The sequence below is a fragment of the Bos taurus genome, chromosome 22 (assembly GCF_002263795.3).
Source record: "Bos taurus isolate L1 Dominette 01449 registration number 42190680 breed Hereford chromosome 22, ARS-UCD2.0, whole genome shotgun sequence".
NCBI classification, from domain to species: domain Eukaryota; kingdom Metazoa; phylum Chordata; class Mammalia; order Artiodactyla; family Bovidae; genus Bos; species Bos taurus.
Window position 1 is genome coordinate 32,529,234 of NC_037349.1, and position 26,384 is coordinate 32,555,617.

General features: G+C 40.9%; 1 protein-coding gene across 5 annotated transcripts in view; it reads left to right on the forward strand.

The window, feature by feature from the left end:
* The first annotated feature begins 4,441 nt into the window (after nt 1-4,441).
* Nucleotides 4,442-26,384, forward strand: part of EOGT (EGF domain specific O-linked N-acetylglucosamine transferase) — a 41,782-nt gene continuing 19,839 nt past the window's right edge. Inside the window, exons 1-9 of one of the 5 annotated variants that reach the window (XM_059879574.1) lie at nt 4,442-4,759; nt 6,117-6,172; nt 8,032-8,255; nt 9,672-9,772; nt 10,377-10,485; nt 14,582-14,676; nt 15,021-15,125; nt 20,026-20,132; nt 23,971-24,074. In XM_059879574.1, coding sequence (XP_059735557.1) covers nt 8,046-8,255; nt 9,672-9,772; nt 10,377-10,485; nt 14,582-14,676; nt 15,021-15,125; nt 20,026-20,132; nt 23,971-24,074 — 831 coding nt within the window. In that variant the 5' untranslated portion in view covers nt 4,442-4,759; nt 6,117-6,172; nt 8,032-8,045. Of the gene's footprint in view, nt 4,760-5,572; nt 5,726-5,862; nt 6,173-8,031; nt 8,256-9,671; nt 9,773-10,376; nt 10,486-14,581; nt 14,677-15,020; nt 15,126-20,025; nt 20,133-23,970; nt 24,075-26,384 lie in introns of those variants that run through there. The other 4 variants (XM_005222641.5, XM_005222638.5, XM_005222639.5 and 1 more) reach the window with 4 other exon arrangements.

Consider the following 26,384-nt stretch of genomic DNA (forward strand, 5'->3'; position numbering starts at 1 on the left):
TTCTCCAGGGGATCTTCCTGACCCAGGGATTAAACCTGGGTCTCCTGCATTGCAGGCAGATTCTTTACTGTCTGAGCCACCAGGGAAGCCCTATTGCCTTTACATATACTCAGCTAACTTGTAGCAAATCAAGATCCTTTAACAAGATAGAATGGAAATTAAATATATATTAATACTTTAAAAAATAAATTTTCACAAATAAAACCTTACAATGCTGCAGTAATCCACAATTGTGATATACAGAATTTACTCATAGTGCTGTCCTGAATTTATTCCCCACACTGACCTACTCCCAAGTAAGCTAAATTTCATTTCAGTCCTCAAATAATACTAAGCAAGGGCTAATGGGAGGTTTTTCTGTTAAACTCTCTTCTTTTACAGGTAGTGATTGTCAGAGTATGGTAGGTAGAGGTGTTCCATGCCTATATGTCTTTTTTAAAATGACAATCTTAATTTTTACCAATACACATTATCAAACAAAAATCTGTGGTCATGGGTGATAATAGGGAACACAGTGCTTGCTTTGCTTTTGTTTAAGGAATTCACTTATATGGGATCATAATCACTTATCCACTGTCGCGAAATCTAGAAAGCTCTGAAAACCAATTGCTTTTTAAAAATAAGCTTGTCAAGTCTTTTTTGGTAGTAAAGCTTGACCTTCACTAACACAAGGCTTTAACAGGCTTTATCTCACTTAGTGTGAGCATTCATGCATTTTGCAGATCATGGTGTTATAGTGTTTGGATGGTGTGCATACCCTATTTTATTTAAAAAAATTCAGGAACATATGTGGTACCAAAGATTTTGGAAAAGAGATTGTATACCTGCACTATATCCTCAGATCCTTTTAAAGCTGATACCATTACCATCTTCATTTTTAAAATGAAAAAAGGTTAAGCAATTGCTCAAGGTCATATGGCAAATAATTTATGCCATTGGGCTGCAGAGTCCAAGCTCTGAACCATTAACTATCCACTGCTGCTTCTCTTCCTGCTCTTCTGTAAAACTAAGTATATAGATGAGCTGTAGCATAAGATCAAATTTAGTCAAAATTTGCTTGCTTAAAATTTCAATAGCTTTGATTTATGGTTTAAGTAATTGGATATATCAGAGAACCAATAAGCTGTATTCTGCGGATAGTTCATACTAACACTCTGTGAGCTATCCAAAATATCAGTATGAGTGGCAAACTTAGAACACATTTAGCAAACTTGTGATGTAATGATTATCCAAATTTCAAAGTTACATAAAATAAATAGCAGATAAATGAGTCCAATAAACTTATTAACATTTGCTTTTTAATAGCATTCAATTTATGATCCATTCTGTTTTTTGTATTTCGCTTGTGCTTCCTATCAATTCATACTGACTATTTTGAAGCAAGTTTCAGAAGTATGACTTACTTAAATCTGAAATGTTTCTGTAAAAAGTAACTTTACCTCATCAACTATTTGGATACTTGCATCATAATTCATATAGGAAAGAAAGGATAAATATGCTCCATTCTTTTCCTTTACCAGATTTCACAATTAAAATTGGTTCCTTTCTGTCATCAAAGATGAAAAATGAGGTTTTTGGCTTGTGTATTTAATCGATTAGTTGGATTTTTTTTTTAAAATTTATTTATTTATTTAGGCTGCACTGGATCTTCATTGATGTGTGGGCTTTCTCTAGTTGCATCGAGCCAGGGCTATTCTTTGTTGCTGCTTGTGGGGTCTGGGCTTCAGTAGTTGTGGCACATGTGCTTTAGTTGCTCCTAGGCATGTGGAATCTTCCTGAGCCAGGGATTGAACCCATGTACCCTGCATTGGCGGGGTGGATTCTTAACATCTGGACCACCAGGAAAATCTCTAGTTGGATCTTTCTGAATTTGAGTACATTTGTGCTTCAATCCATTATAGTTACCCAGTGGATGCTTTTAAATTATTCTAATTTTGACTGGAGGGAGTCTTCTCAAATTGGTTCCTGAGTTCTTATGATGTGACCCTCATAGCCTTTGATTGCTTCCTTGCATCCTCCTGTAAGATCTTTCAGATTTTTCTAGTACATTTCCTGCCCCACATCTAAGATGATTTTTCTTTGGGTATACCAATTTATCCATTTTTCTTTGGATACCATGTTCCTTAAATGGGAAAGTGTTTGCCAAGATCGCAGTCTGGGCACAAGGAGTGTTTCTTGCTATAATACCATGTTGGTTGTTTCTAGGCCTTTTCAACAGATGATGGAGAGATTTGTTTTTAAGGATAAAATATATTGTTAGTTCACACTTACTCCATTTCAAATTTGGAACTACAGCTTCCATCAGGCTTATAGCTATACTGCATGTCAAAAATTTTAGCTTCAAAGATACCATCTTAATTACTCCTATATAGTTTATCCCAACCAACCAACCAACATTGCCACCAGTAATTTGGCTTCTGCAAGCAGTTTGTGATTTATTGTAGTTCTCTTAGTCCTGAAGGTACATTTCACCAAAATGTACAGATTCTATTTCAGCGTCACTTGGTTTAGTACCCTTGTTGTGGTAAATGCAACAACTGGATGGCAGTTGGATTTGTTTCATTTTACTGTCAGTTTTCAAGGATTACTTCTTAAAATTTACTTTTGTTTTATAATGTAAAATGTTTACTGATTCTAAATCACATCTATACAATGTATATTCGGAGAACTTATCTTCTTTGTTCCCTATACCTATATTCCTTCTTCCTATAGGTAATCATTTTAATGTTATTCTATTTGTAAATAACAATTTATATACATAAATACATATATGTTGCCTTTCCTCAGTGATAGCATATTGCACATTGTTTTTCTACTGTGCTTTTCCCACTTAATATATCCTGCAGTGTACAGTGGTATTTTTCAGTCCTTTTTTACACCTGCCTAGCTCTGCATTGTATGGGTGTATTATAGTTTATTCATCAGTCTACTATTAATAGACATTTGAGTTTATCATTTAAAACTAAACTTTAACATTGATATTTTGGGAGGGAAATTTCTATGTTAAGAATGGTTGTTACTGTATGATAGAACTCAACCTCTTGTTCTTAAAGCCCCCTTACATTTTGTCTTCTCTGAGTCTGAATGACCACAACTTAATTTTTAGCCATTTAAAATAGCACTATGTGCACCTGGCAACAGTTGGATTGGCCGGTCTGCTCTTGTAATAAGACTGTTTTTAGAAGCCTTTCTCATATATTGTTCTCATGTGTTCTTATATATCTATATATCTCTCTATATATCTTTATTGCATATCACTTAGAGGCAAACTAGCTTGTATGTTCTTTTTGAATCAACTAACAGAAAAGTTGTATTTCCTGTATGTGACAAAATAGGTTGGTGGCAAGTAACCTGAGAAAGCACTTTTTATGTCTACTGTCCTTATTAGTAAGGGGTGGGCAAAGTATGAAATTATAATAGAACAGTAGTTCCTTTAGAGGCAAAATCTTACATGAAGAGTAAATGAGTTAGTACTGTAAATTGCTTTAGAATAACACCATGTTTCTGCATTGCGATTACTTGAAAAAAAGAAATTCAGATAATGTGGCTCATTTGGCAGGTTATAATGGAACTTGTAACAGTTCTCCGAGCAGTATCTAAAACGATTATTTGAAAAGTATGTAAAGATTTAGAAATAATCCGTTGTGTTTTCTGATGATCATAGTACTTAAAACCGGTGACTTTGTGTCTGAGCATAAATATATTCTGATGACATCAGCTTTGATCAGTTCAAGATGAAGCAGTAATCAATGCTCAACTTGACTGTGCTCTACACTACACAATATACTATATGGACCGAGAGTGCCAAGAGTAAAAATGTGGGGAGATGGGCGTTCAAATAAGTATGGTAAGATAAACCATTGCAATTTAAATAACTACAATAAAAGGATAAAAGTCAAACTCCACAAAGTGACATTTGAGCTGATGAGTTTTCTGATAGTCACTAAGAAAGATAAGAGGACTACTATTTAATGTACAAGGCTTCGAAGAATTCTTACCACCAGAAAGTGCGGCCAACTACGAGGCTCGGAGAATGAACGTGAGGGCGACAACGTGTACCCTAAATAAGGATACAGTAACCCTCCACCTCAGTGCAACGGGAAGGAAGAAGGGAAGGAGTCCGGTTTTCTATGCAACCGGTCGCAGTGTCCCTTAAGCGCCTTTTCGCTACCTCTCAAGGAGGACAGTCCAGTATCTTAAAGTCCTGCCCCTCCCCTGGCGCTATGGCCGGGGTCGCAGCACAGAGGTTCTCGTCCTGGTGGGAAACGCAGGAAACCGCGGACCACGCCCCTTGACTCCTCGTGAGGTCGTGCGCGCGTGGTCCCGGCTCAGGCCCCAAGGACCCCATGCGGGGCGGGGACCGGCTCCCGGCGCAGGCCGGCCTAGGTGTCCCGGCAGCTCCCGGGCGCCCCCTGGCCCGGCTCCGGCGCCGGAGGTTTCCGGTGAGCTACAGTCGCCGGTTATGACGACTCCCTCAGTCCGAGCCGCCGCCGCCGCCGCCGCCGCCGCCTCCGCTGCCCCCGCTTCCCAGGCTCCAGGTGGGACTCGCCCCGCGGTCCGCGGAATCTTCACCCGCCCCCCGCCCTCTGCCTCGCCCGGGCGCGCGGTGGGCGCTTCTGCCTGCTCCCCGCGCGGGTTCCCGGCGGGCTGGCGCTTCTCCACGGGTCCGCCTGCGCCTTCCATCGCCCGAGGGCCGAGAAGGAGGACGTGGGGAAGCCGACCTGATCCTCCCTTTACAGAGGGCTCGGCCCCCTTCGCGGTACCTGCCGCGGCGCGCGGGGCCCCGAGACCGCCGGGCGCGGGGAAGCATGCCGGGTTTCCCAGGCCGGGACGGAGCCTCCTTCCAGGCCCCTCCCGGGCGTGTTGAGGTCTGGGGTGGGAGGGTGCAGTGTGCGGCGTTGGGGGGCGGGCGGTCCCCGGGAATCTCTGCGCCCCGAACCCCAGCGCGGCATCATGGCTGCGGAAGGGCGCTCGCCACCGACCCCGCCGCCTTGGCTCAGACGTTGTAGCGGACCGCTGAGGGACCTCACCTGGCCATCTCAGGCCCTTTCCAACCTCCTGCCTCGTAAAACTAGTGCTAGTTGGGGCGAGCCGTTTTAGGAGTCCTTGTGGGTCTCACATGCGTTTAACTTTTCACCTGTCCACTGGCTTCTGTAAACTTTCCAACCTCTGTCAGAATGTTGACCCATCTCACCCACTGTGTTCCTTGTCACTGTCGGAGTTTCACTTCTCATTCTCTTTCAAGCTTTCTCCCTTTCCCTTCCCCTTTCTTAGGCCAGTGGAAATCCAGTCATGGTATCCCCATAGAGAGGTGGGGGGAACCAGCAGCTTTGCGCAGAAGGAAAAAGTAGCTCAGCTGCTAAAGCGTCCATCTCCTGAAGTGTGCCCGCCTGTCCCTCAGGGGCTCTTCCTGCAAGAGGACTCAACCCCGGAAAGGCTGTGTCAGGCCCTGGGGTTGTGCTTTCATGCACAACAGCCACTCCTGCTAGTTTATGCAAGTGGTTACGTGCCCTCAGCAAAAGCCAGGTTTCTGATGTGAACCTTTAGATTTTTCCTTTGGCGGAAAAATCGTTTACGAATCCCTGAGTTTAGTTATGGCTAGAGCTCAGTAGAGGACAATGGACTTGGCTAACCAAAGGTCGACTTGGTCATAAGAATGACCTATTTCTGGGAGAGACTGGCCATTCTGCCTGTTGAATCTGAAGGCAGGGAGCAATTTCATTCGGTGAGTCGGATTACTGTGGTGAGAACCAGTTGGATTGCTTGCTCTTGGGAATGTTTTATCTGTTGAGTGTCCTGTTGGCCTGTACCAGTTGGTGCCGGTATGAAGTGGGTCATGTCCTTCCTGCTCACTCTTAGAATCTCTTCTGTTAAGTTACTGTGTTGAGGATTGTACCTAATACCTCACTTTTAGTAGCTTTTATTTGTTAAGGCAGAGAAAGGTTTTATTAGCCAGGCCTTCTGGTTATGGCTTATCTCACTAAATGCCAGACCGTCTGCTTACAGGTTATCTTATTATCTTCTCTCTTAATATTTCTTTTAATTCACAGTATCACCGGGGATGCAGAAGTCTTCTTTGATATGTTTTTTAAGGTAATGTGTTTCATTTCTGACAGATTTTAGATACCTGAAACATCACAGCAACTTCTGGGTGGTTCTGAGGATTAAAGAGGTAAATGTTTCATTATAATTAGAGTCACTGTTACTATTAATGTGTATTTTAAATTTTGTGAAATTGTTACGAACTCACAGTTGGGTAAAAGTCTCAATTAAAAATATTGATTCAGGTGACCTTTATTACAAATAACAAGATACTCTTTAGGGATACCTAAAGCAATTCATACCCACTCCAGTGTTCTTGCCTGGAGAATCCCAGGGACAGGGGAGCCTGGTGGGCTGCCATCTATGGGGTCGCACAGAGTCGGACATGACTGAAGCGACTTAGCAGCAGCAGCAGCACAACTGAGTGACTGAACTGAACTGAACTGAAAAGAACAATTATATTTACTGCAGAGGGGAAAAGGATTTCTTCTTGGCATTCCAACTGTTCAGTTATGATTGCTTACTCTTGGAACTTGAGACGTGATTGAACATAGCGGTCTGTTTCTAAAGGCCCCATCTCCATCAGCCATATTCATTGAAAGCTGATTTTGAACTTTGGATTTTTCCAGTATGCTTCAGTGACAGCAGACCCTGCTGGGAAGCAACTAATATGTACTAGGGCTTTATCATCTGGTGGGGAGACCACTTTGAAAAACTAGAGCAAATAAATCACTAAAATGAACCCCAAATGGCATGTTTATTATCTGGAAATACACACACAAAAAATCTGATTTAAGAGATTTAATCTTTCTGGGATGAGTTAGAAATGCAGGAAGGTTCATGACCATTATCTCTTTTCTCAATGCTAAAGCCGGATGGAGAGAATTTAAGGGTACAGCTCTGAGGCAGACTGTCTGGATTTCACTCCTAGAGTTTTCTTAGTCTTAGTTCTTAATATCATTGTTCTTACACCCAGTGAAAGAAAAGCTTCACAAGGGCTTAGGAGTTTACTGTTCAGCTGCCCATTCCCTGCTGCCTCCTTGTACTTAGCAGAGAACCTGGCACGCAGCGTATTCTCACATACTTCAGTGATTGTTAGTTTTAACCCAGCAGGTACACACTTGCTCAGACCCATTGTACTTCCTCTCTTCTTTCTTCCTGGTATGTTTTCCTGGATCTGCATCATGTAGATCTCAGCTTAAATGTTACTTAGCAACTCCGCCCCATCCCGTGTAGTTTTAAACTTTTATTTAAGAAACACTTAACATAGCATTTAACATGCCAGGTATATCTAGACATGTTGCCAATATTTACCTCTCGGGAGTCCTATGAGAAAGGGTTATTCTGATTTCCATTTAACAGATGGAAAAACCTAGGCACAGCAAGGTTAAATAACTTGCTGAAGGTCAGTCTTCTTAGAAAGCTGCAGCCACATTCAAACCTAGGTGGCCTAGCTTCAAAGTCTGCATGCTTAACTAGCGAACTGTGTTGTCTATCATATTACCTGACTTACTCAGGCATCAGCAAACAGGGTCCTGTCAAGGTCCTCCTCCCATCTTTGTAAATAAAATTTTATTAGAACACAGCCCGCCTTTCCTAGCATAACTATGGCTGCTTTCCTGATGGGTGCAGACACTATCTGACCTATAAAGCCAAAAATATTTGCTGCCTGGCTTTTTCCAGAAAAAATGGCTGGCCCTTGGTTTATTTGATTCACAGCCCTTGTCATTATCTGAAGTTGTTTATTTGGTTGTTTATTTTTTATCTACTGCACTAGCTTCCAAGTTCCATGAAAGCAGGGGTCTTTCCTGTTTTATTGACCACCCTATCCCTAGCTCCTGACCCAGTGCCTGGCCTACAACAATCAGTATTGAGTAAAAGAACATTATTCAGTAAAGTAGTGAAGTTAGTTATAATTGTACTTAACCCTTAACCCCTTTGACTTTGAAGGCTCTGTCTTAATGAGGATGTTATCAATTTGATCTTTAGGTTTGGAGGTTGCTATGTTTATGCTGCTTGTCTTTGGAGCATTGCTTCCTGAGGTCCCCCTGAGTGGCCAAGACAAGGCTCCTCCCCAGGCCGATGGCATTTCAGCCACCCCTCTGTTCAACTATGCCAGCCTCCGCCTGCCGGAAGAGCATATTCCCTTCTTTTTGCACAATAACAGGCATATTGCCACAGTCTGCAGGAAAGACTCACATTGTCCTTATAAGGTAAATCTTATTTCTCCTCTTGCATATTTTTAAAAGGTTGCAATTGAGGCTGGTTTACTAGTTCCCCCATCATAACTTGAATCTGCAGGTAGACTCCTGGTTGTAACTGTGGGTCAGTCGATGTTTGTATTTCATCTCATGCTTCTTAATGACTCAACTTTGCTTAGAAGTATGTCCTACTCACAGGGGTGAGATTACAAATCTAAGTCACTAGTAAAAGAAATAGGCAGTCTGTATGGTTTGTCTAGTCTGTAAATGAAATAAATTAGATTTGATACAGAAAAGAATATGTAGTTAAAAGTAACTGAATAATCTCACATTTCTTTCTTAAATTGCACTTAAGAGGATCCCTCAGCACTTCATTTTGGTAATAACACCTACATCTCTGTCTCTCCATAATTAAGACTGTTACTGTGGCCTTCCTTCTGTTTTAGAGTTGTTGGAAAGGTTTCAAATTGGAGCCATTCAGACATCTCCCGAGGCCTCAGAGATCAAAGCGGGGCATTGTGAGCCGTTTCCTTTCCCATGGTGCTGGCACAGGAAGCACGTGGACAGGCCGGGCTGGGAAGCCAGCTGGCACTGCCCCCAGGGGCCTCACAGAGCAACCTTCTGAGCTTCCTGGCCCACAGCAGTTGTGTGTCCCCCAAGGGCTACAGAGCTATTCCCAGATATTCCCAGAGTATTCCCAGATCTCTGCTGGTCTTGATCAATCAATAAAGCTGCTGATCCATTCAGTTTAATTGTGATCCTTTTGGTGATAGAAATTTCATTTTTTATGACTCTCTTGGGACTGATTTTAGAATCAGTTTACTCACTTGACTTCATTAAGCTACTTCAGGAAGTTTCAGTTCAGCCAAGGGGGTCGGGGAGGGATGAAGTGGGAGCTTGGGGTTAGCAGATATAAACTTTTCTATACAGAATGGATACACAACGAGGTCCTACTGTATAGCACAGGGAACTGTATTTGGTATCCTATGATAAACCATAATGCAAAAGAAGATTTAAGAAAAGAATGTGTATGTGTATATATATATATATATATATATATATAACTGAATCAGTTTGCTACAGAACAGTAATTAACACATTGTAAATTTCAACTATACTTCAATAAAAAATGTTAATTAAAAAAAAAATCCCAATTCAAATGATCTGTGGTAGTCTAGCTAAAACCCAGACTTTTGGTTGGAAAACAGACCTGGTAGGGGAGGGATTGGGGACTAAAGATAATTGCTGTTAAGAATCTCAAGACTGTTTTTCTTAGAATTTACTTATTTCTCTTTCATGAGTATGTATTATAAAATGTAAAAGTGAAAGTTCTAGAAAGATTTTTTTTTTTATGGAAAAAAAAATCTACGAGTCCTCTCTGAATGTCAGAAGGTAGACCAGTCTCAACACACACCTCTTATGTTCCAGAAATACTTAGAAAATTTGAAATACTGCTGGGGTTATGAGAAATCCTGCAGACCAGAGTTCAGATTTGGTTACCCTGTTTGCACCTATGTGGATATGGGATGGTAAGTTACTGGATGGACTCCCTCCTGCCCTATACTTACCTCCTTTCTCTGCAGTGTATGCTGAAACATCAATTCCCAGCTAGACTCTTTCGGTATTAGATCATAATTCCTTTAGATATTAATTTGCTTACACATTCATGAGTAATTTCACTTATCTTGACTGTCTCCCCCTGGGACAGGAATATCTCTCATTTCCTCTGCCAAAGGGATAAAACAGTATGGTTCACAGAAAATACTTTTCCTCACTATATGCAAAGAAAAGAGATGGATGGCTGACTTTGGTTTTGGAGAAGAGAGTTAAGTATAATCAGTATTTCCAATACAGGCAGGGTTAATGGGGCAAAGAAAATGCAGTAATTAACAGTTCATTGTCTTCAGTTCCAAATGATCCTGAATACATCCATTTCCATTGTGTATGTTTATTATCAGGGAGTAAGTCTATAAATAACTTATTTTGGTAACCTCATGTAGTGAGGGGTAGATTTTTAAAATTATTATAGTTAAGAAAATAATGACTGACTTCTAGCAATGTAACATTTAGAAAATTTAAGGTCCAAAAAAAGTAAAAAGTTGAATATCACAGAATTATTTTGTTTGCAAACAGGACGGACACTCTTGAATCAGCCCAGGAAATATTCTGGAAGCAAGCCGACTTTGGATACGCCGCAGAGCGTCTGGAGGAGCTCCATGTGCTCTGCCAACCGAAGGAAAAGGTGGATGTTCAACCCCTTCATAAGTGAAGATGTGTATTTAAAAATACCTGTGGTATCTATTTATTCATTTATTTATTGAGGTATAGTTGATGTATAATATTGTGTAAGTTACAGATATACAATACAGTGATTCAGATTCACACTTTTAAAGGTTATACTCCATTTATGGTTATTGCCAAATATTGGTTATATTCTTTGTGTTATACAGTATATCCTTTTAGCTTGTTTTATACATAATACTTTGTACCTTTTAATTCCCTGCACTCGTAGTGGTTAGATTGTAATATAAATACCAGATAGAGGGCATTATGAGAGGAAACCCTCACTCTCACTATTATTGGCTTAAAGTTTTATTTGACTTCCAATACCTAGTTGGAAGCCATGTCCTTGTTTTCATACACATATTATCAGATGGTCATATTTTGAGGTAGGTCAAATATTTAAATAGTTTTAGAATTAATTATTCCCCCCAACATACACTAAAGAAGGTAAGTTGATGAATTACATCTTTATAAATTTCCTTGCTCGTAGTTTGGGACAGGTGATACACTCCCACCATGCTGTTCTATATTTTTTGGCACTTTACATTTGGCAAAAAACTTTTCAGTATGTTATATGGTTTGATTCTCACAAACAGTATAACAGATAGGCAGGGCAGGTATTATTGGTACTGTTGGACTAGAGAGGAAAACTGAGTCCTCAGAAATGTTAAGCAACCTGTCGAAGACCACACAGCTACTAAGTGTGGTCTTTTACAATTCTGCTGCTGTTGTTGTTCAGTCGTTAAGTTGCATGCAACTCTTTGTGACCCCAAGGACTGCACCAGGCCACATGAGGCTTCCCTATCTTTCACTATCTCCTAGAGTTCATGTCATCAGTTCATCTCCATTGAGTCAGTGATGGTATTTAATCATTTTCTGCTGCTCCCTTCTCCTTTTGCCTTCAATCTTTCTAGAATTAAAATGCAGATGTTTTTCTTGTGCTTTCACTCATACCCCATTGCACTCAGTGATAAACACATTGTCAGGAGGCAGTTTGGGGTAATAAGGAGAAGAATGGACTACGGGGTTCAAATCTTGATCTGTGCAAAGGGCACCCACACTTTTCCGTGTTCAGCTTCTTCTGCTTTAAAGCCATGCCTGTGTTACAGCTTGTAGTAAAGCTGAAATGAGATTCCACATTGAAAAATGCTCCATGCAGGGCCAGGCTCACAGCAAAGGGCTCAGTGATAGTTTTTTAAAGCCCCAGAGAATCATAAGCACTTAGGATTAAGGTCTACCCCTCACCTAGAGCCAGACATCCTGGGATGTGAAGTCAAGTGGGCCTTAGAAAGCATCACTATGAACAAAGCTAGTGGAGGTGATGGAATTCCAGTTGAGCTATTTCAAATCCTGAAAGATGATGCTGTGATAGTGCTACACTCAATATGCCAGCAAATTTGGAAAACTCAGCAGTGGCCACAGGACTGGAAAAGGTCAGTTTTCATTCCAGTCCCAAAGAAAGACAATGCCAAAGAATGCTTAAACTACCGCACAATTGCACTCATCTCATACGCTAGTAAAGTAATGCTCAAAATTCTCCAAGCCAGGCTTCAGCAATACGTGAACTGCGAACCTCCAGATGTTCAAGCTGGTTTTAGGAAAGGCAGAGGAACCAGAAATCAAATTGCCAACATCCGCTGGATCATGGAAAAAGCAAGAGAGTTCCAGAAAAACATCTGGAACTGCTTTATTTCTGCTTTATTGACTATGCCAAAGCCTTTGACTGTGTAGATCACAATAAACTGGAAAATTCTTCACGAGATGGGAATACCAGACCACCTGACCTGCCTCTTGAGAAACCTATATACAGGTCAGGAAGCAACAGTTAGAACTGGACATGGAACAGCAGATTGGTTCCAAATAGGAAGAGAAGTACATCAAGGCTGTATATTGTCACCCTGCTTATTTAACTTCTATGCAGAGTACATCATGAGAAACGCTGGGCTGGAAGAAGCACAAGCTGGAATTAAGATTACTGGGAGAAATATCAATAACCTCAGATATGCAGATGACACCACCCTTATGGCAGAAAGTGAAGAGGAACTCAAAAGCCTCTTGATGAAAGTGAAAGAGGAGAGTGAAAAAGTTGGCTTAAAGCTCAACATTCAGAAAACGAAGATCATGGCATCTGGTCCTATCGCTTCATGGCAAATAGATGGGGAAACAGTGGAAACAGTGTCAGACTTCATTTTTTTGGGCTCCAAAATCGCTGCAGATGGTGATTGCAGCCATGTAATTAAAAGATGCACTCTTTGGAAGAAAAGTTATGACCAACCTAGATAGCAATTCAAAAGCAGAGACATTACTTTGCCAACAAAGGTCCATCTAGTCAAGGCTATGGTTTTTCCTGTGGTCATGTATGGATGTGAGAGTTGGACTGTGAAGAAGGCTGAGCGCCGAAGAATTGATGCTTTTGAACTGTGGTGCTGGAGAAGACTTGTGAGTCCCTTGGACTGCAAGGAGATCCAACCAGTCCATCCTAAAGGAGACCAGTCCTGGGTGTTCTTTGGAAGGACTGATGCTGAGGCTGAAACTCCAATACTCTGGCCACCTCATGCGAAGAGTTGTCTCATTGGAAAAGACCCTGATTGGGATTGGGGGCAGGAGGAGAGGGCACGACAGAGGATGAGATGGCTGGATGGCATCACCGACTTGATGCACATGAGTTTGGGTGAACTCCGGGAGTTGATGATGGACAGGGAGGCCTGGCTTGGTGCGATTCATGGGGTCGCAAAGAGTCGGACATGACTGAGCAACTGAACTGAACTGAATGTTCCTGAACTCTGCCCAAGCCTCTGACATCTTAGGAGTCTCTGTTATCTCCAGGCAATCTAAGAAACCAAAAAATATTTAAATCACTTGCATTCCAAAAGTGAATATATGCTCTGTAGTGCTTTGGAATGGTGTCACATGATAGAACTTCAAGTGATTCTAGCAAGGTGCCTGAACCAGAAGATTCAGGCAAGGTATTAACCTGCACTGCTACAAGGTGTCTTTAACAGTCAGTACTTTATAGTTTTGCTCGGGTCTAGCTGTTCATGCGCAAAAGGGCAGGAAATAGCCTCAACCCCATGTTGCACACATTTTCCAAGGTGATTTGCAAAATGCTTTCCTCACGAAGATCTGCTTTGATAGGTTTTTTGCTATCAGGGTGTGACCCCTTACCAACTCTAGATTCTAAAACACCATGCCGGTCAAGGTTAATTGCCATTAAGGGTCAATTGGGAGTTATGGGAAAAGCAACAAAGTGGTGTTTAAATCTCGCACTACAACCCAGAGCAGATAAAAATTTTTGAAGCTATCCCTCTGTCAACACAGTTGGTAGAAGTAGAAACAGGCTCTATGGTTGACTTTTAAACTCCTTTGCCTGCATGCATACTCAGTCACTTCATTTGTGTCTGACTCTTTGCAACCTCATGGACTGTAGCCTGCCAGGCTCCTCTGTCCATGGGATTTTCCTGGGAAGAATACTGGAGTGGGTTGCCATGCCCTCCTCCAAAGGACCTTCCTGACCCAGGGATTGAACTTACATCTCCTGCATCTCTTACATTGCAGGCAGATTCTTTACTGCTAAACTACTGGGGAAAGGCTTGCTGAAAGTAAGTCATATTTGACAAACTACCCTTCCTGCCTAGCATTTTAAGGTCTGTGGCATGTGCCTTCTTCCTTGTTTCCTTTGGCTCGTCTTTGAAAATGCTTTTTCCCACAGCTGTGAGGGTTGTGAGTGCCCTTTTTTTTTTTTTTTTTCTCATGAAGATAAATTGAACCATAAATACAACTCTGGGCTCTTTAAAATTTGAAGATTATAGAAATAGAACATTTGGGAGTTCTTTGTAGTAACCTAAAAGGGTGCAAGTTGGCAAAAGTATGCTTGGGCAATGCCTCCCAGGGAGGAAAATTGTTAAACAGAAGCGTCATTGGGAAGTACTCATCACAGTGTGTGGTTGGAACCTGAAGGCTACATGCTGTTAGATTGATGTCTAGCAAGTTTGGGTGTGTCTTTTAAGTGTTAATGCTCACAGTTATCTTTTTCTTGTTTCTCCACCTTATTTCAGAATGACTCAAGTCTGGTGTGTTCCCGTTACCTTCAGTACTGCAGAGCCACCAATATCTACCTTGATTTAAGAAACATTAAGAGAAACCATGACAGGTACTTCAGTGGTGGATGTTAAAATCTAAGGAAAATCTTGAAATATTTGCAGGTCCAGGAATATGCCTTGGATTTGCTTCCTAATAATATGGTGATGAGGTTCAAGAATGAGAGAGGGAAATGAATGACCCACACCTGTCATAATGAGTTGATCATTATGAAGCTATGTGATGGCTACATTAGATACGATTTTGCTACTTTTTGTAGAAATTTGAAATGTTCTATTACAAGAGTTAACTTCTAATGAAAAATTGATTTTAGAAATTGGTAGACCACTTTAGTTATAACCTGTGTGCCTGAGTCATGAAAAAGAATTCCAAATTCAATTTTTTGTTATCCACTAGATTCAAGGAAGATTTTGTTCAGAGTGGGGAAATTGGAGGATACTGTAAACTTGACATTCGTTCGTTGATGTCTCAAGGTCAGCGCAAAAGCCCTCTGCAGTCTTGGTAAGATTTTTTTGAGGGGGGGGGCGGGGGCAGGGAATATGTTTCTGAAGTATTTGTCTTTATTTTTGATGCTTATGAATTTTGGTAGGGACTCTAAATGGAAAATGTTACTCCATTTGTGGATAATTTGGTCTGAGCTGCTGGGGAGTGGTGGCTCCAGAGTGAATCATCAGTTGTATTTGACTTAAGTATGTGTTCATGAAATATTAGGAAGTGATACAGTATTTACTGTTAGCTAACAAAAAAGTTCAAAAATGAATTTTTTTAGCTCCTCATAATTGCTGCATGTGTTTAGAGGAATACATTTTTAAAAATACACACTTATTAAAGCAGATACCAAGCATGTAGAGAAATTTACAGTTTGGATTTTGAAAAAGTAAGCCCACTTGAGTAACTCTTACCTGGGTCAGAATTAGACCATCATCTACCCAGGCTGTCTCCCAAAAGCAAACCCCATCCTCCTTTCCAAAGATAAACACTACCCTGGTTTTAAGCACCTTTCATAAGCTTTTTGAACTTTAGATAGATTGAAGAACACATTTTGATTTCAAATTTTTTGAATATTAAACTAGGTCTATCAAGACACTTACTGTCTCTGGAAATTAGAGAGGTGGGGCACTTTAAAAACTTTTTAGTTTAAGATAACTTTAGAGTCATAGACATTTAAGGATAATTCAAAAGTAGCATAAGAAGTTTAAAAATAGTACAAGGAATTTCCATTGTACCCTTACCCCAGCTTCCTCTAATGATAACATCTTAAATAAGCATAGCACAGTAATCCAAAGCAGGAAATTGACATTGGTACAATGTTATTTTTTTATTTTTCTAAATTGTAAAATTTATTTTAATTGGAGGCTAATTAATTTACAATATTGTAGTGGTTTTGCCATACATTGACATGAATCCGCCATGGGTGTACATGTGTCCCCCATCCTGAACCCCCCCTCCCACCTCCCTCCCCATCCCATCCCTCAGGGTCATCCCAGTGCACCAGCCCCGAGCACCCTGTCTCATGCATTGAACCTGGACTGGCGATCTGTTTCACATATGATAATATACATGTTTCAGTGCTATTCTCTCAAATCATCCCACCCTTGCCTTCTCCCACAGAGTCCAAAAGTCTGTTCTTTATCTCTGCGTTTCTTTTGCTGTCTCACATATAGGGTCATCGTTACCATCTTTCTAAAGTTCATATATATGCGTTAATATACTGTATTAGTGTTTTTCTTTTTGACTTACTTCACTCTGTATAATAGGCTCCAGTTTCATCCACCTCATTAAACTGATTCAAATGCATTTTTTTAAATAGTTAAGTAATATTGCATTGTGTATATGTGGTACAATGTTATTAAATAAACACATCTGAATATTATTAGTACTTCCATGCATTCTTTATTTTTTTGGATGTAGAGCTCAGTAAAATTTATATCATATGTTTAGATAAATGTAACCACTGTCACAGTCACTAAAGAAACTGTTCATCCTAGAAACTGTCATGCTTCCCTTTATAGTCATACAGTACACTCATAATGTTCATTTTCTTTCTTTTTGGTGAGATATAGTTGATATACAATATTATATAAGTTTCCGATATATAACATAGGGATTCACGTTTTTTAAAGGTTATACTCAATACTTAGTTATTATAAAATATTGGCTGTATTCCCTGGGTTGTACAATAATATTTCCTTATAACTTTTTTGTATCTGTTTGTACCTCTTCATCCCCTACTTCTGTCTTGTGCCTCCCCACTTCCCTCTCCCAGTTGTAACCATTAATTTGTTTTTTGTATCTGTGAGTCTTTTTTATTATATTCACTACTTTGTTTTATTTTTTAGATCCTACGTATAAGTGATATCATACAGTATTTGTCTTTCTCTGAGTTATTTTACTAATCATAGTACCCTCCAAGTCTATCCATGTTGTTAAATGTTTCTTTATGGCTGAGTAGTATTCCATTATTTGCTGTTACTGTTGTTCAGTTGCTAAGTCATGTCTGACTCTTTGCAACCCTGTGGACTGTGGCATGCCCAGCTCCCCTGTTCTCTGTTATCTCCCAGAGTTTGCTCAGATTCATGTCCATTGAGTCAGTGATGCTGTCTAACCATCTTATCCTCTGCCACTCCCTTTTCCTTTTGTCTCTTGTCTTTCTCAGCATTAGGGCCTTTTTCAATGAGTCAGCTCTTTGCGTCAGGTGGCCAGAATATTGGAGTTTCAGCTTCAGCAGCAATCCTTCCAATGAGTAGTTAGTGTTGATTTCCTTTAGGATTGACTGGTTGGATCTCCTTGCTGTCCAAGGGAGTCTCAAGAGTCTTCTCCAGCACCACAATTTGAAAGCATCTATTCTTCAGTGCTTCCCTGATAGCTCAGTTGGTATACAATTTTCCTGCAATGCAGGAGACCCCAGTTCATTTCCTAGACTGGGAAGATCCTCTGGAGAAGGGATAGGTTATCCACTCCAGTATTCTTGGGCTTCCCTGGTGGCTCAGCTGGTAAAGAATCCGCCTGCAATGCGGGAGACCTGGATTCAATCCCTGGGTTGGGAAGATCCCCTGGAGAAGGGAAAGGCTACCCACTCCAGTATTCTGGCCTGGAGAATCCCATGGACTGTATAGTCTATGGGGTTACAAAGAGTTGGATGTGACTGTGACTGAGCGACTTTCACTTTCACTTTTCAGTGCTCAGCCTTCTTTATGGATCAACTGTCACATCTAGTATTCCATTCCATATGTATATGATCTTCATTATCCATTCATCCTTTGATGGACACATAGGTTGCTTCCATATCCTGGCAATTGTGAATAACATTGCTGTGAACATTGGGGTGCAGGTATCTTTTCAAATTAGTGTTTTCATTTTTTTCAGATATATACCCAGGAGTGGAATTCATGGGTCATATGGTAGCTCTATTTTTATTTTTTTGAGAAAGCTCCATATTGTTTTACACAGTGGCTGCGCCAATTTACATTCCCACCAACAGTGAATGAAGTTTCCCTTTTCTCCACATCCTTACCAGTATTTGCTATTTGTGTTCTTTTTGGTGATAACCATTCTGACAGATGCGATTTTGATTTGCGTTTCCTGGATGATTAGTGATGTTGATCATGTTTTCATTAGTGATGTTGATCATCTTTTCATGTTGGCTATTGGTATGTTGTCTTTAGAAGAAATTTCTATTCAGGTCTTCTGCCCATTTTTTAATTGAGTTGCTTGGTTTTTTGATGTTGAGTTGTATGAACTGTTGATATATTTTAGATATTAACCTCTTATCAGTCATATCATTTGTAAATATGTTCTCCCGTTCTTTAGGTTGTCTTACCATGTCATTGAGGGTTTCCTTTGCTGTGCAATAGCATTTGAGTTTACTTAGGTCCTATATATTTATTTTTGCTTTTATTTCCTTTGCTTTAAAAAGAGATCCAAAAAAAAAATTGTTAAGATTTATCTCAAAGAGTGTTCTTTTTTTTTTTTTTGAGTGTTCATTTTTTATGTCAAATGTTCATGCAAAGCAAACTGTTCAGGAAAACTGTTTTTCACAGATTTATGTGGCATATTAGAGTTTGCAGTGCAAGATCTTACTTCATGTAAGAGACTTTTGGAGTAGGCTTTTCTATTTTCTAGTGGGCGTTTATATTCCTAGTATACTTTGATATCTAAGATCCAAAATCAAATATTTGATATTTGTTTTCTAGTATCTTTTGATATCATGATAGTTCCCTAGGGTATATTTATGTTAATTATTTATTGCTGTATCATAACTTACTCAAACATTTAGCAGCTTAAAACACTGAACATTTTTTATCACACACAGTTTCTGACAGCCAGGATTTGGGGGTAGCTTAGCTGTGTGGTTCAGGCATAGCTGGGCCTGTAGAATCTGTTTCCTAAACTCACTCATGTAACTGTTATCTTTAGGTTTTCTTCTCTGCTTGTTGGCTAGAGGTGTCATTTCTTTACCATATGGGCCTCTCCCTGAGGCTGCCGACAGCCTGGCAGCCGACTTCCCCCAGATCACGTTGTCTGAGAGAGAGCACGTGTAAGCATGGCCCAAAACGGAGACTTCAGTCTTTATATTTATACCCTAATGGTCACACCGAAAGTGACCACCATCACTTATGCCATATTCTGTTCATTACAAGTGAATTACTAAGTCAGCTCAATTACAAGTGAATTACTAAGTCAGCTCACCCTCCAAGGCAGGGGATTCATCTCCACCTCTGGAAGGGAGGAGTATTAAAGAATTTGTGGACATATTTTTGAAACCACTGGAATAAATATTTTAGCGTTATGTGTGTTTTAAAAGGATCTCTTTGATACTTGTCTTACGTCACATATAGTCTCAAAGATAAAAAGTTTACAAATGATCTGTAGGTTAACTTGTGATTGTCTTCTTTTGTATGGAAGAAAATTGTACCAAGTGGCTTCAGAAGTGGTTTTCCGAGAAATAGAGTTTTCTTTATTCTGGTAAATGTAGTTGTCTGCAGTTTTTCCCAAGGTACTTGGTAAGTCTTGGAACGCTGTCTTTCTCAGAATCCAAAAAGGTTCTCTGGGTCAGTGTTCCTTCTGAGCCTTGCCAGACTGCAAGCAGCCTTTCTGAATCTTTCCACTTTACTGGTAGATTTTTTTTTGCCAACTCTCTGTGGAAACTTCTTCTTTGTCAGAAATGTTCCTAGTTGCTCTTGCACATTAGAATGAAATTTAAAATCATTTTTGTTTCTTGTCTCAACATTAAAATTGATATCAAGCTGCATAAGTATTAGTAAGTTTGAGAAGTTTCACATGTGTTTATGAGTATTTTCTGGAAATAAAACTCACCTAATGAACAGATCCTGAATTACAGTATTGCAACAAGAGATCCAGGAAGAGCCCTTTGAAAGCGTCTCCTGATTCTTAATTCCAGGTTTGCGGAGCTACAGAGCTACACTGAGCTCAACTTCAGACCTGTAGAAGATGCGCAGTGTGACATTGTTATTGAAAAACCAACCTACTTCATGAAACTAGATGCAGGTAAGAAGTTAATTTGTCTATTTTATTTATTGGTTAATGTGACTTTGTTCCTTTTTATTGATATATGTGTTCCTATAACTTTGGGAAGCACTTCATGGCAAATACATGGGAAAAGTGGAAACAGTTGTAGATTTTATTTTCTTGGGCTCCAAAATCACTGCAGATGGTGACTGCAGCCACGAAATTAAAAAAACACTTGCTTCTTGGAAGACGAGCTATGACAAACCTAGACAGTGTTTTAAAAAGCAGAGACATCACTTTGCTGACAAAAGTCCATAGAGTGAAAGCTGTGGTTTTTCCAGTAGTCATCTACGGATGTGAGAGTTGGGCCATAAAGAAGGCTGAGTGCTGAAGAATTGATGCTTTTGAATTGCAGTAGCTGGAGAAGACTCTTGAGAGTCCCTTGGACAGTAAAGAAATCAAATCAGTCAATCCTAAGGGAAATCAACCTTGAACATTCATTGAAGGACTGATGCTGAAGTTGAAGCTCCAATACTTTGTGAAGAACTGACTCATTGGAAAAGACCCTGAGGCTGGGAAAGATTGAGGGCAAGAGAAGAAGGGGATGACAGAGGATGAGGTGGTTGGATGGCATCACCAACTCAATGGACATGGGTTTGAGCAAACTCCAGGAGATAGTGAAGAACGAGGAAGCCTGGCATGCTGCAGTCTGTGGGGTTGCCAAGTGTCACACATGACTTAGCGACTGAACAACGGTAGCAATGTGACATTGAACGGTAGATTTACTTTTTGCTTTCTTCTCTTGAAAAAGTGAACTAATTTGAACTTCCGACTGTTTTATGTTCTGGTGTGCTAGAAGAAACTTTCACATCATTGTCAAATAACTCTGAAAATTGAAAGATGAGTGGAGAAAGCCTGGGTACCCCTTTTGCAACTAAATTTACCCCATGTGGCTTCTCTAACCCCTTGATTTAGCTGGTGCTTCAATAGAACTTTTTAAAAATTAAGAGCCCTGTATGCAGTGTAGGTGGGAAAGGAAGGCCCGTGGCCTCTTCAGGTGGACTTTCTGATACTGTCTCCATGACTGAAGCTAACCTGAAATTCTTTTGGAAGTTAGCCCTGGCATATATTCTTGAAAAAAAAAAAAAAAGTTAAAATTATTGTCCTGTTTACAGTTAAAACTTCTAATTCTCTACATGCAAGCACAGCTTTTGCTTTGTGAACTTGCTGCCCTGGAGAGAAGAAACACAAATTGTATCTGATTATCCTTCTTATTACAAGAAATGGAGATTTCTGTGCCACACCACATTCAAATTCATGAGAGGCTGGGCTTAGGATGAAAGATAGAGAGCCCCCTGTCACGAATATTTCAGAATTCCTCTAATTTATTGATCATATTTTTAATGTGCTCCACCTCCTGAAGTCGTAATTCTTATATGACAAAGCCTGAGGTTCAGAAATCAGACAGATTTTAGAAATGCGAGCAGGTAAAAATGTTGTGTTCAAGGTCCCGACACATTTTTAAAATACGCAGATTAAAATGGAGCAAAGAAAACACTGATCTGTCTGAGGAAGGGTTGAACATGTGCAAATGGTTGAATTTATGTAGCTACTTATGCAATAAAGGATATAAAGTTGGAATAATAGGCTAGGGTAGATCTGCATCCTTTCTTTCCTGTGTTTATAAGTCTGCCTTTTTCTTCCAACTTAATGCCATCAGCCCACATTCCTTCTCATATAAACTCTTCTTTTTTTTAAAAAAAAAACAGGTGAGCAAATCTCATAAACATACATCAGTTTTTGCTCTTTTTAAAAAAAATAATGTATATTATTTTATTTATTTATTTTTGACTGTGCTTGCTCTTTGTCACTGCATGGGCTTTTCTCTAGTTGTGGCAAGTGGGGACTACTGTGTAGTGGCCGTGCCCAGGCTTCTCATTGGTGGTGATTTCTTTTGTTGTGGAGCACAGACTCGAGGGTAGTGCAGTGGGGAGAGGGGGAACGAGGAGGAGGGGTGAAATGCTTTAGGACTTGTGGCTTATGGTCTCTAGAGCCCAGGCTTAGTTGCTCCGCGGCGTGTGGGATCTTCCCAGATCAGGGATCGAACCCATGACTCCTGGATTGGCAGGTAGATTCTTTTTACCACTGAGCCACCAGGGATGCCCCCATATTAACCCTTACCTTGAGAAAATGAGCATTCCACAGAATAATACTCAAGTGGGGCCTGTTTCTTGAGGACAGAGCCTATGTTTTCTCCCTCTTTTATAAATCCTCCTGGCACCAATTGCTGTTTTGTGCATTCGGCCTCCCTCAGTAAGTGCTATGAAGTTGCTGAACAATTCATGAGAAGCTAATGCAGGCTGTGTGCTAATCTGGGAAAAGGAGACGGCTTGTCATAAAACATCATTTTTCTTGTTTATTCGACAGTGTGCTCTTTGGCAGGCTTTTTCTGGGTGAAAATAAAAAAGTCCTTCCAAACATTCGTCTAAGATACTGGTCTAAAAAGAAGGGAGTAATTTTTTTTTCTTTTCCTTTTCCTTTGTTGAGATATAATTGACATCCAGCACTGTTTATGTTGAAGGTGTACAGTGTAATGACCTGACTTTTATAAATGGAGTCCTTTTTCCTCTTAGTTTCTGGCACACAGTGTTATTATTTGCTAGGAAGGAAGTCAGAATACTTTATGATTTCTGCTTTTGAAAGTCTCTGTTTATGTTTTAACTGACATTTCCTTTAAGGTGTCAGTTCTTGGGATTTCACCCCATTTAGATTTATACATTTGTTTCTTATGAATGGCAGAATTAGGAACTTACAAAGAGCAGCACCACCCTCCCCTTTCCTCTTTGACCCAGCACGCTCCAGCTGGTCGAAGTTTTCCCTCGTGCCAGGCACTGGGCTGTCTCTTTTAAGTATGTTACCTAAAAGCTGGCATCTAAGTATATTGACTTCCTATTTCCAGTAGAGAAGCTGAAGCTTTGGAATTTACAGACTTACCTGAGAATGTTGCTCATAATTCAACTTCTTCTTCTGAGTCCAGAGTTCTTACACTTTTAATTAGGACATGAGATTTCAGCTCTTTAAATGGTAACTGGTTACTGTTTTCCCAAGAAGCAATATTATAAGTAGTGATTAAAAGGAGAAAAAGAGACAGGAATGAAAAATACCAAAATGTTAATAGTTGCCATCATTGCCGGTACCATCATGAGCAGGTGTCGATTGATCTAAAAAATTTTTTTAAAATAAAAGACCATAAAAATAGTGATTAGTCTTAATGGCTCTATAGTTCTCATGTTGATTTAAATAAGCTTCTGTTACTTTTTCTGGGAACTTAATCATCATATATTCCTTAGTGTGTAAGGAAAAGGCTGGAGAAGGCAATGGCACCCCACTCCAGTACTCTTGCCTGGAAAATCCCATGGACAGAGGGGCCTGGTGGGCTGCAGTCCATGGGGTCGCTAGGAGTCGGACACGACTGAGTGACTTCACTTTATTTTTTCACTTTCATGCATTGGAGAAGGAAATGGCAACCCACTCCAGTGTTCTTGCCTGGAGAATCCCAGGGACGGGGGAGCCTGGTGGGCTGCCGTCTATGGGGTCACATTGAGTCGGACACGACTGAAGTGACTTAGCAGCAGCAGCAAGGAAAAGGCATTCCTAATTTCACATGATTGATTTGAAAATGAATGTTTGAGCATAATCAGTCAACTGAGGACAACTTGTGTATGATCATTTTATGTTTAGAAAATTGTTAATTTTCCACTGATTCATTTCAGCTAAAAGTCTACCATACTGTAAGTAGATTGGGTAGAATAAAAATTGTGTAATCATTTTTTTGGGGGTTAATGGACATGAATTTCTTTTTTTCTTTCAATCCTAGGTGTTAACATGTATCACCACTTCTGTGATTTCATCAATCTTTACATCACCCAGCACGTTAACAATTCCTTTAGCACAGACGTGTATGTTGTGATGTGGGACACGGTAAGTAAGCACTGGCTTTCTGCTTCAGTGCTGTCTTTACCTTGCTCAGTACCAGTTTGACTCTGATCTTATGTAATAGAATTTTCTAAGATGCACACACTTACATGTACACATGTACACACACATATTCATGCATGTGCAGATGGTGTGAATGCGTCTGTGTGGATGAATTTACGTTGTAGGTATACATATGGCTGGGCGTCCCTGGTGGGTCAGTGATAAAGAATCTGCCTTCTAATGCAGATGTGGGTTTGATCCCTGGGTCAGGAAGATCCCCTGGAGGAGGGAATGACAGCCCACTCCAGTATTCTTGCCTGGAGAATCCCATAGACAGAGGATCCTGGCAGACTACAGTCCTTAAGGTCACAAAAGAGTCAGACATGACTGAGTGAGTGAACCACAATCTCAATACATATGGGAAGATGCACATGTTTTTGAAGTTTAGAATGAGGTTGTAGAAGCTTGCTTGCCATGCTTTGAGGAGGTCGAGCTCAGAGTGCCTCTGAGACGAGCATAAAAGATCATCGTTCATTACATTGTGGTCCCTGGATGGGGAGAGCCTGCCTCTGTTCACAGGCTGGCCTCTGGTGATCAACATCTGTTTTGCTTCACTGCACCTTCCCTGTTGCTTCCTGCTGCACGCCAGGTTGCGCCGCATGTATCTGAGTGTTAGGCCTGCATGTAGCTACACGTGTTGAATCACAGCTGCTCTGGGCTTGTTTTTAGTGCATCTTTTCTTCCCTCTTCTCTTTCTTTGCCTGCCTATCACTTGTTTTTTTTCCTATAGCTGGCCCTTCCACTGGGCAAGGTCATCCCAAAGTTGCCTGGTACTCTCACCTGTAAAGTGGGAGAATTACAGTATCTACCTCAGTGTCGTTTTGAGGATAAAGCATATCATGTGCAAACAGTCCTAGCGCCTGATCCACAGCACATGTGCTCTGAATGGTAACCATGACAGTGGGCTGGAGAACACATGGTATATAGTGTGCATGCGAGAGGCTGCCTAACCTGGGAAGTGGGAACACCCACCGAGAAGTCACCTCAGGTTCACCCAGACGCTCCAATGCTCAGGACGCTCACAGGCCCCCCTCTTACCCCAAGTCTGTTGAGAAGGATGGTTCAGGGGAAATACAGCTTGCTGGCAGGGCAGCATTAGGCACTGCTTCTCAGGACTCCTTGCAGCCTGTACAGCACAGGTCAGGTGCAGGGAGACGTGATTCCCCCTGGCACAGGTACAGGTCCCCCAGGGCCAGGATCTTCTGAAACAACTGCATTGGCCACGCCACCAGGATCCTGAGAGGCAAGCCAGTTACAGGAGTCCTTGAGCTCTGTCGCCTCCACACTCAGTGTACCCATCAGATGTCTTAGAATCACAAGCCATGGCCCCTAGCACACGGTGGAGGCATGCTGTCCAGTTCCAGAGGGCAGAGCTGCACTGTGAACTGAGGTCAGGTTGTCTTGCAGAAGGGGAACTGTTTTGCTAACACTTTCTTTGCTGATAGGGGGCTGGTAGCAGAGCTGTGATGAGAGGTTTCATCATCATGGCTCCCTAGCCCTATAGTTTGATTTCAAGCCTGATGAGAACTGTTTCTAACATTTTCAGCAACTTAATGGTCACTTTTTGCTTTCCTTTTTTGTATGTGTTTTCACTTCCCTCTTGTGTTTCAGTTTTGCTGCCACACAGTTCTATTTCTTAGAAATGTTTTTCTGAGCAAAGGGATCTGCTGTCCCTTTGTTTCCTCTTTTTGTATATGGTTGTGGTTTCTAGGTCCCATGCACAGACTCCCTGTAGCTCTGAATGATTAACTCAGGGTTGTTGTGGTTTTTTTATTTTTCATTTGCATCTGATGTTCTCATAATGCTCACAACTCTCGTGGGCCAGGGTTTTTATTTGTTTATTTTAGAGATGAGGAAGCTGAGGTGGTAGTATTTCTAAGACAACACAGTCGGTAAGGGGTGGAGTCAGGGTTCCCATCTAAGCAGTCGTCCCCAGACCTGTGCCTTGCAACCACAGTGCTTCCTCGTCTCCCTGTACTTCCCTGAAGATCTTGTTAAGTTGACGGAAAGTTTTCCAGAAGCTTCCTTGTATCTCGTTGCATGCTTTTCTGTGTCTTCCTCTAGTGGAGTAAACTAAACTGAGCCAGCGTCTACAGCCTCTCCCCTTCTCTACGCCTGCTGGGGTGGAGTGAATAAGGTGCATGGCCACCTTGGGGCTCCCCAGTTACTCAGTTAATGGGACACATGATGTTTGTGCAGCCTGACCTCGACTGCCCTGTACTCACAGAGTGCATTTAGTCGAGCAAGTTGGCC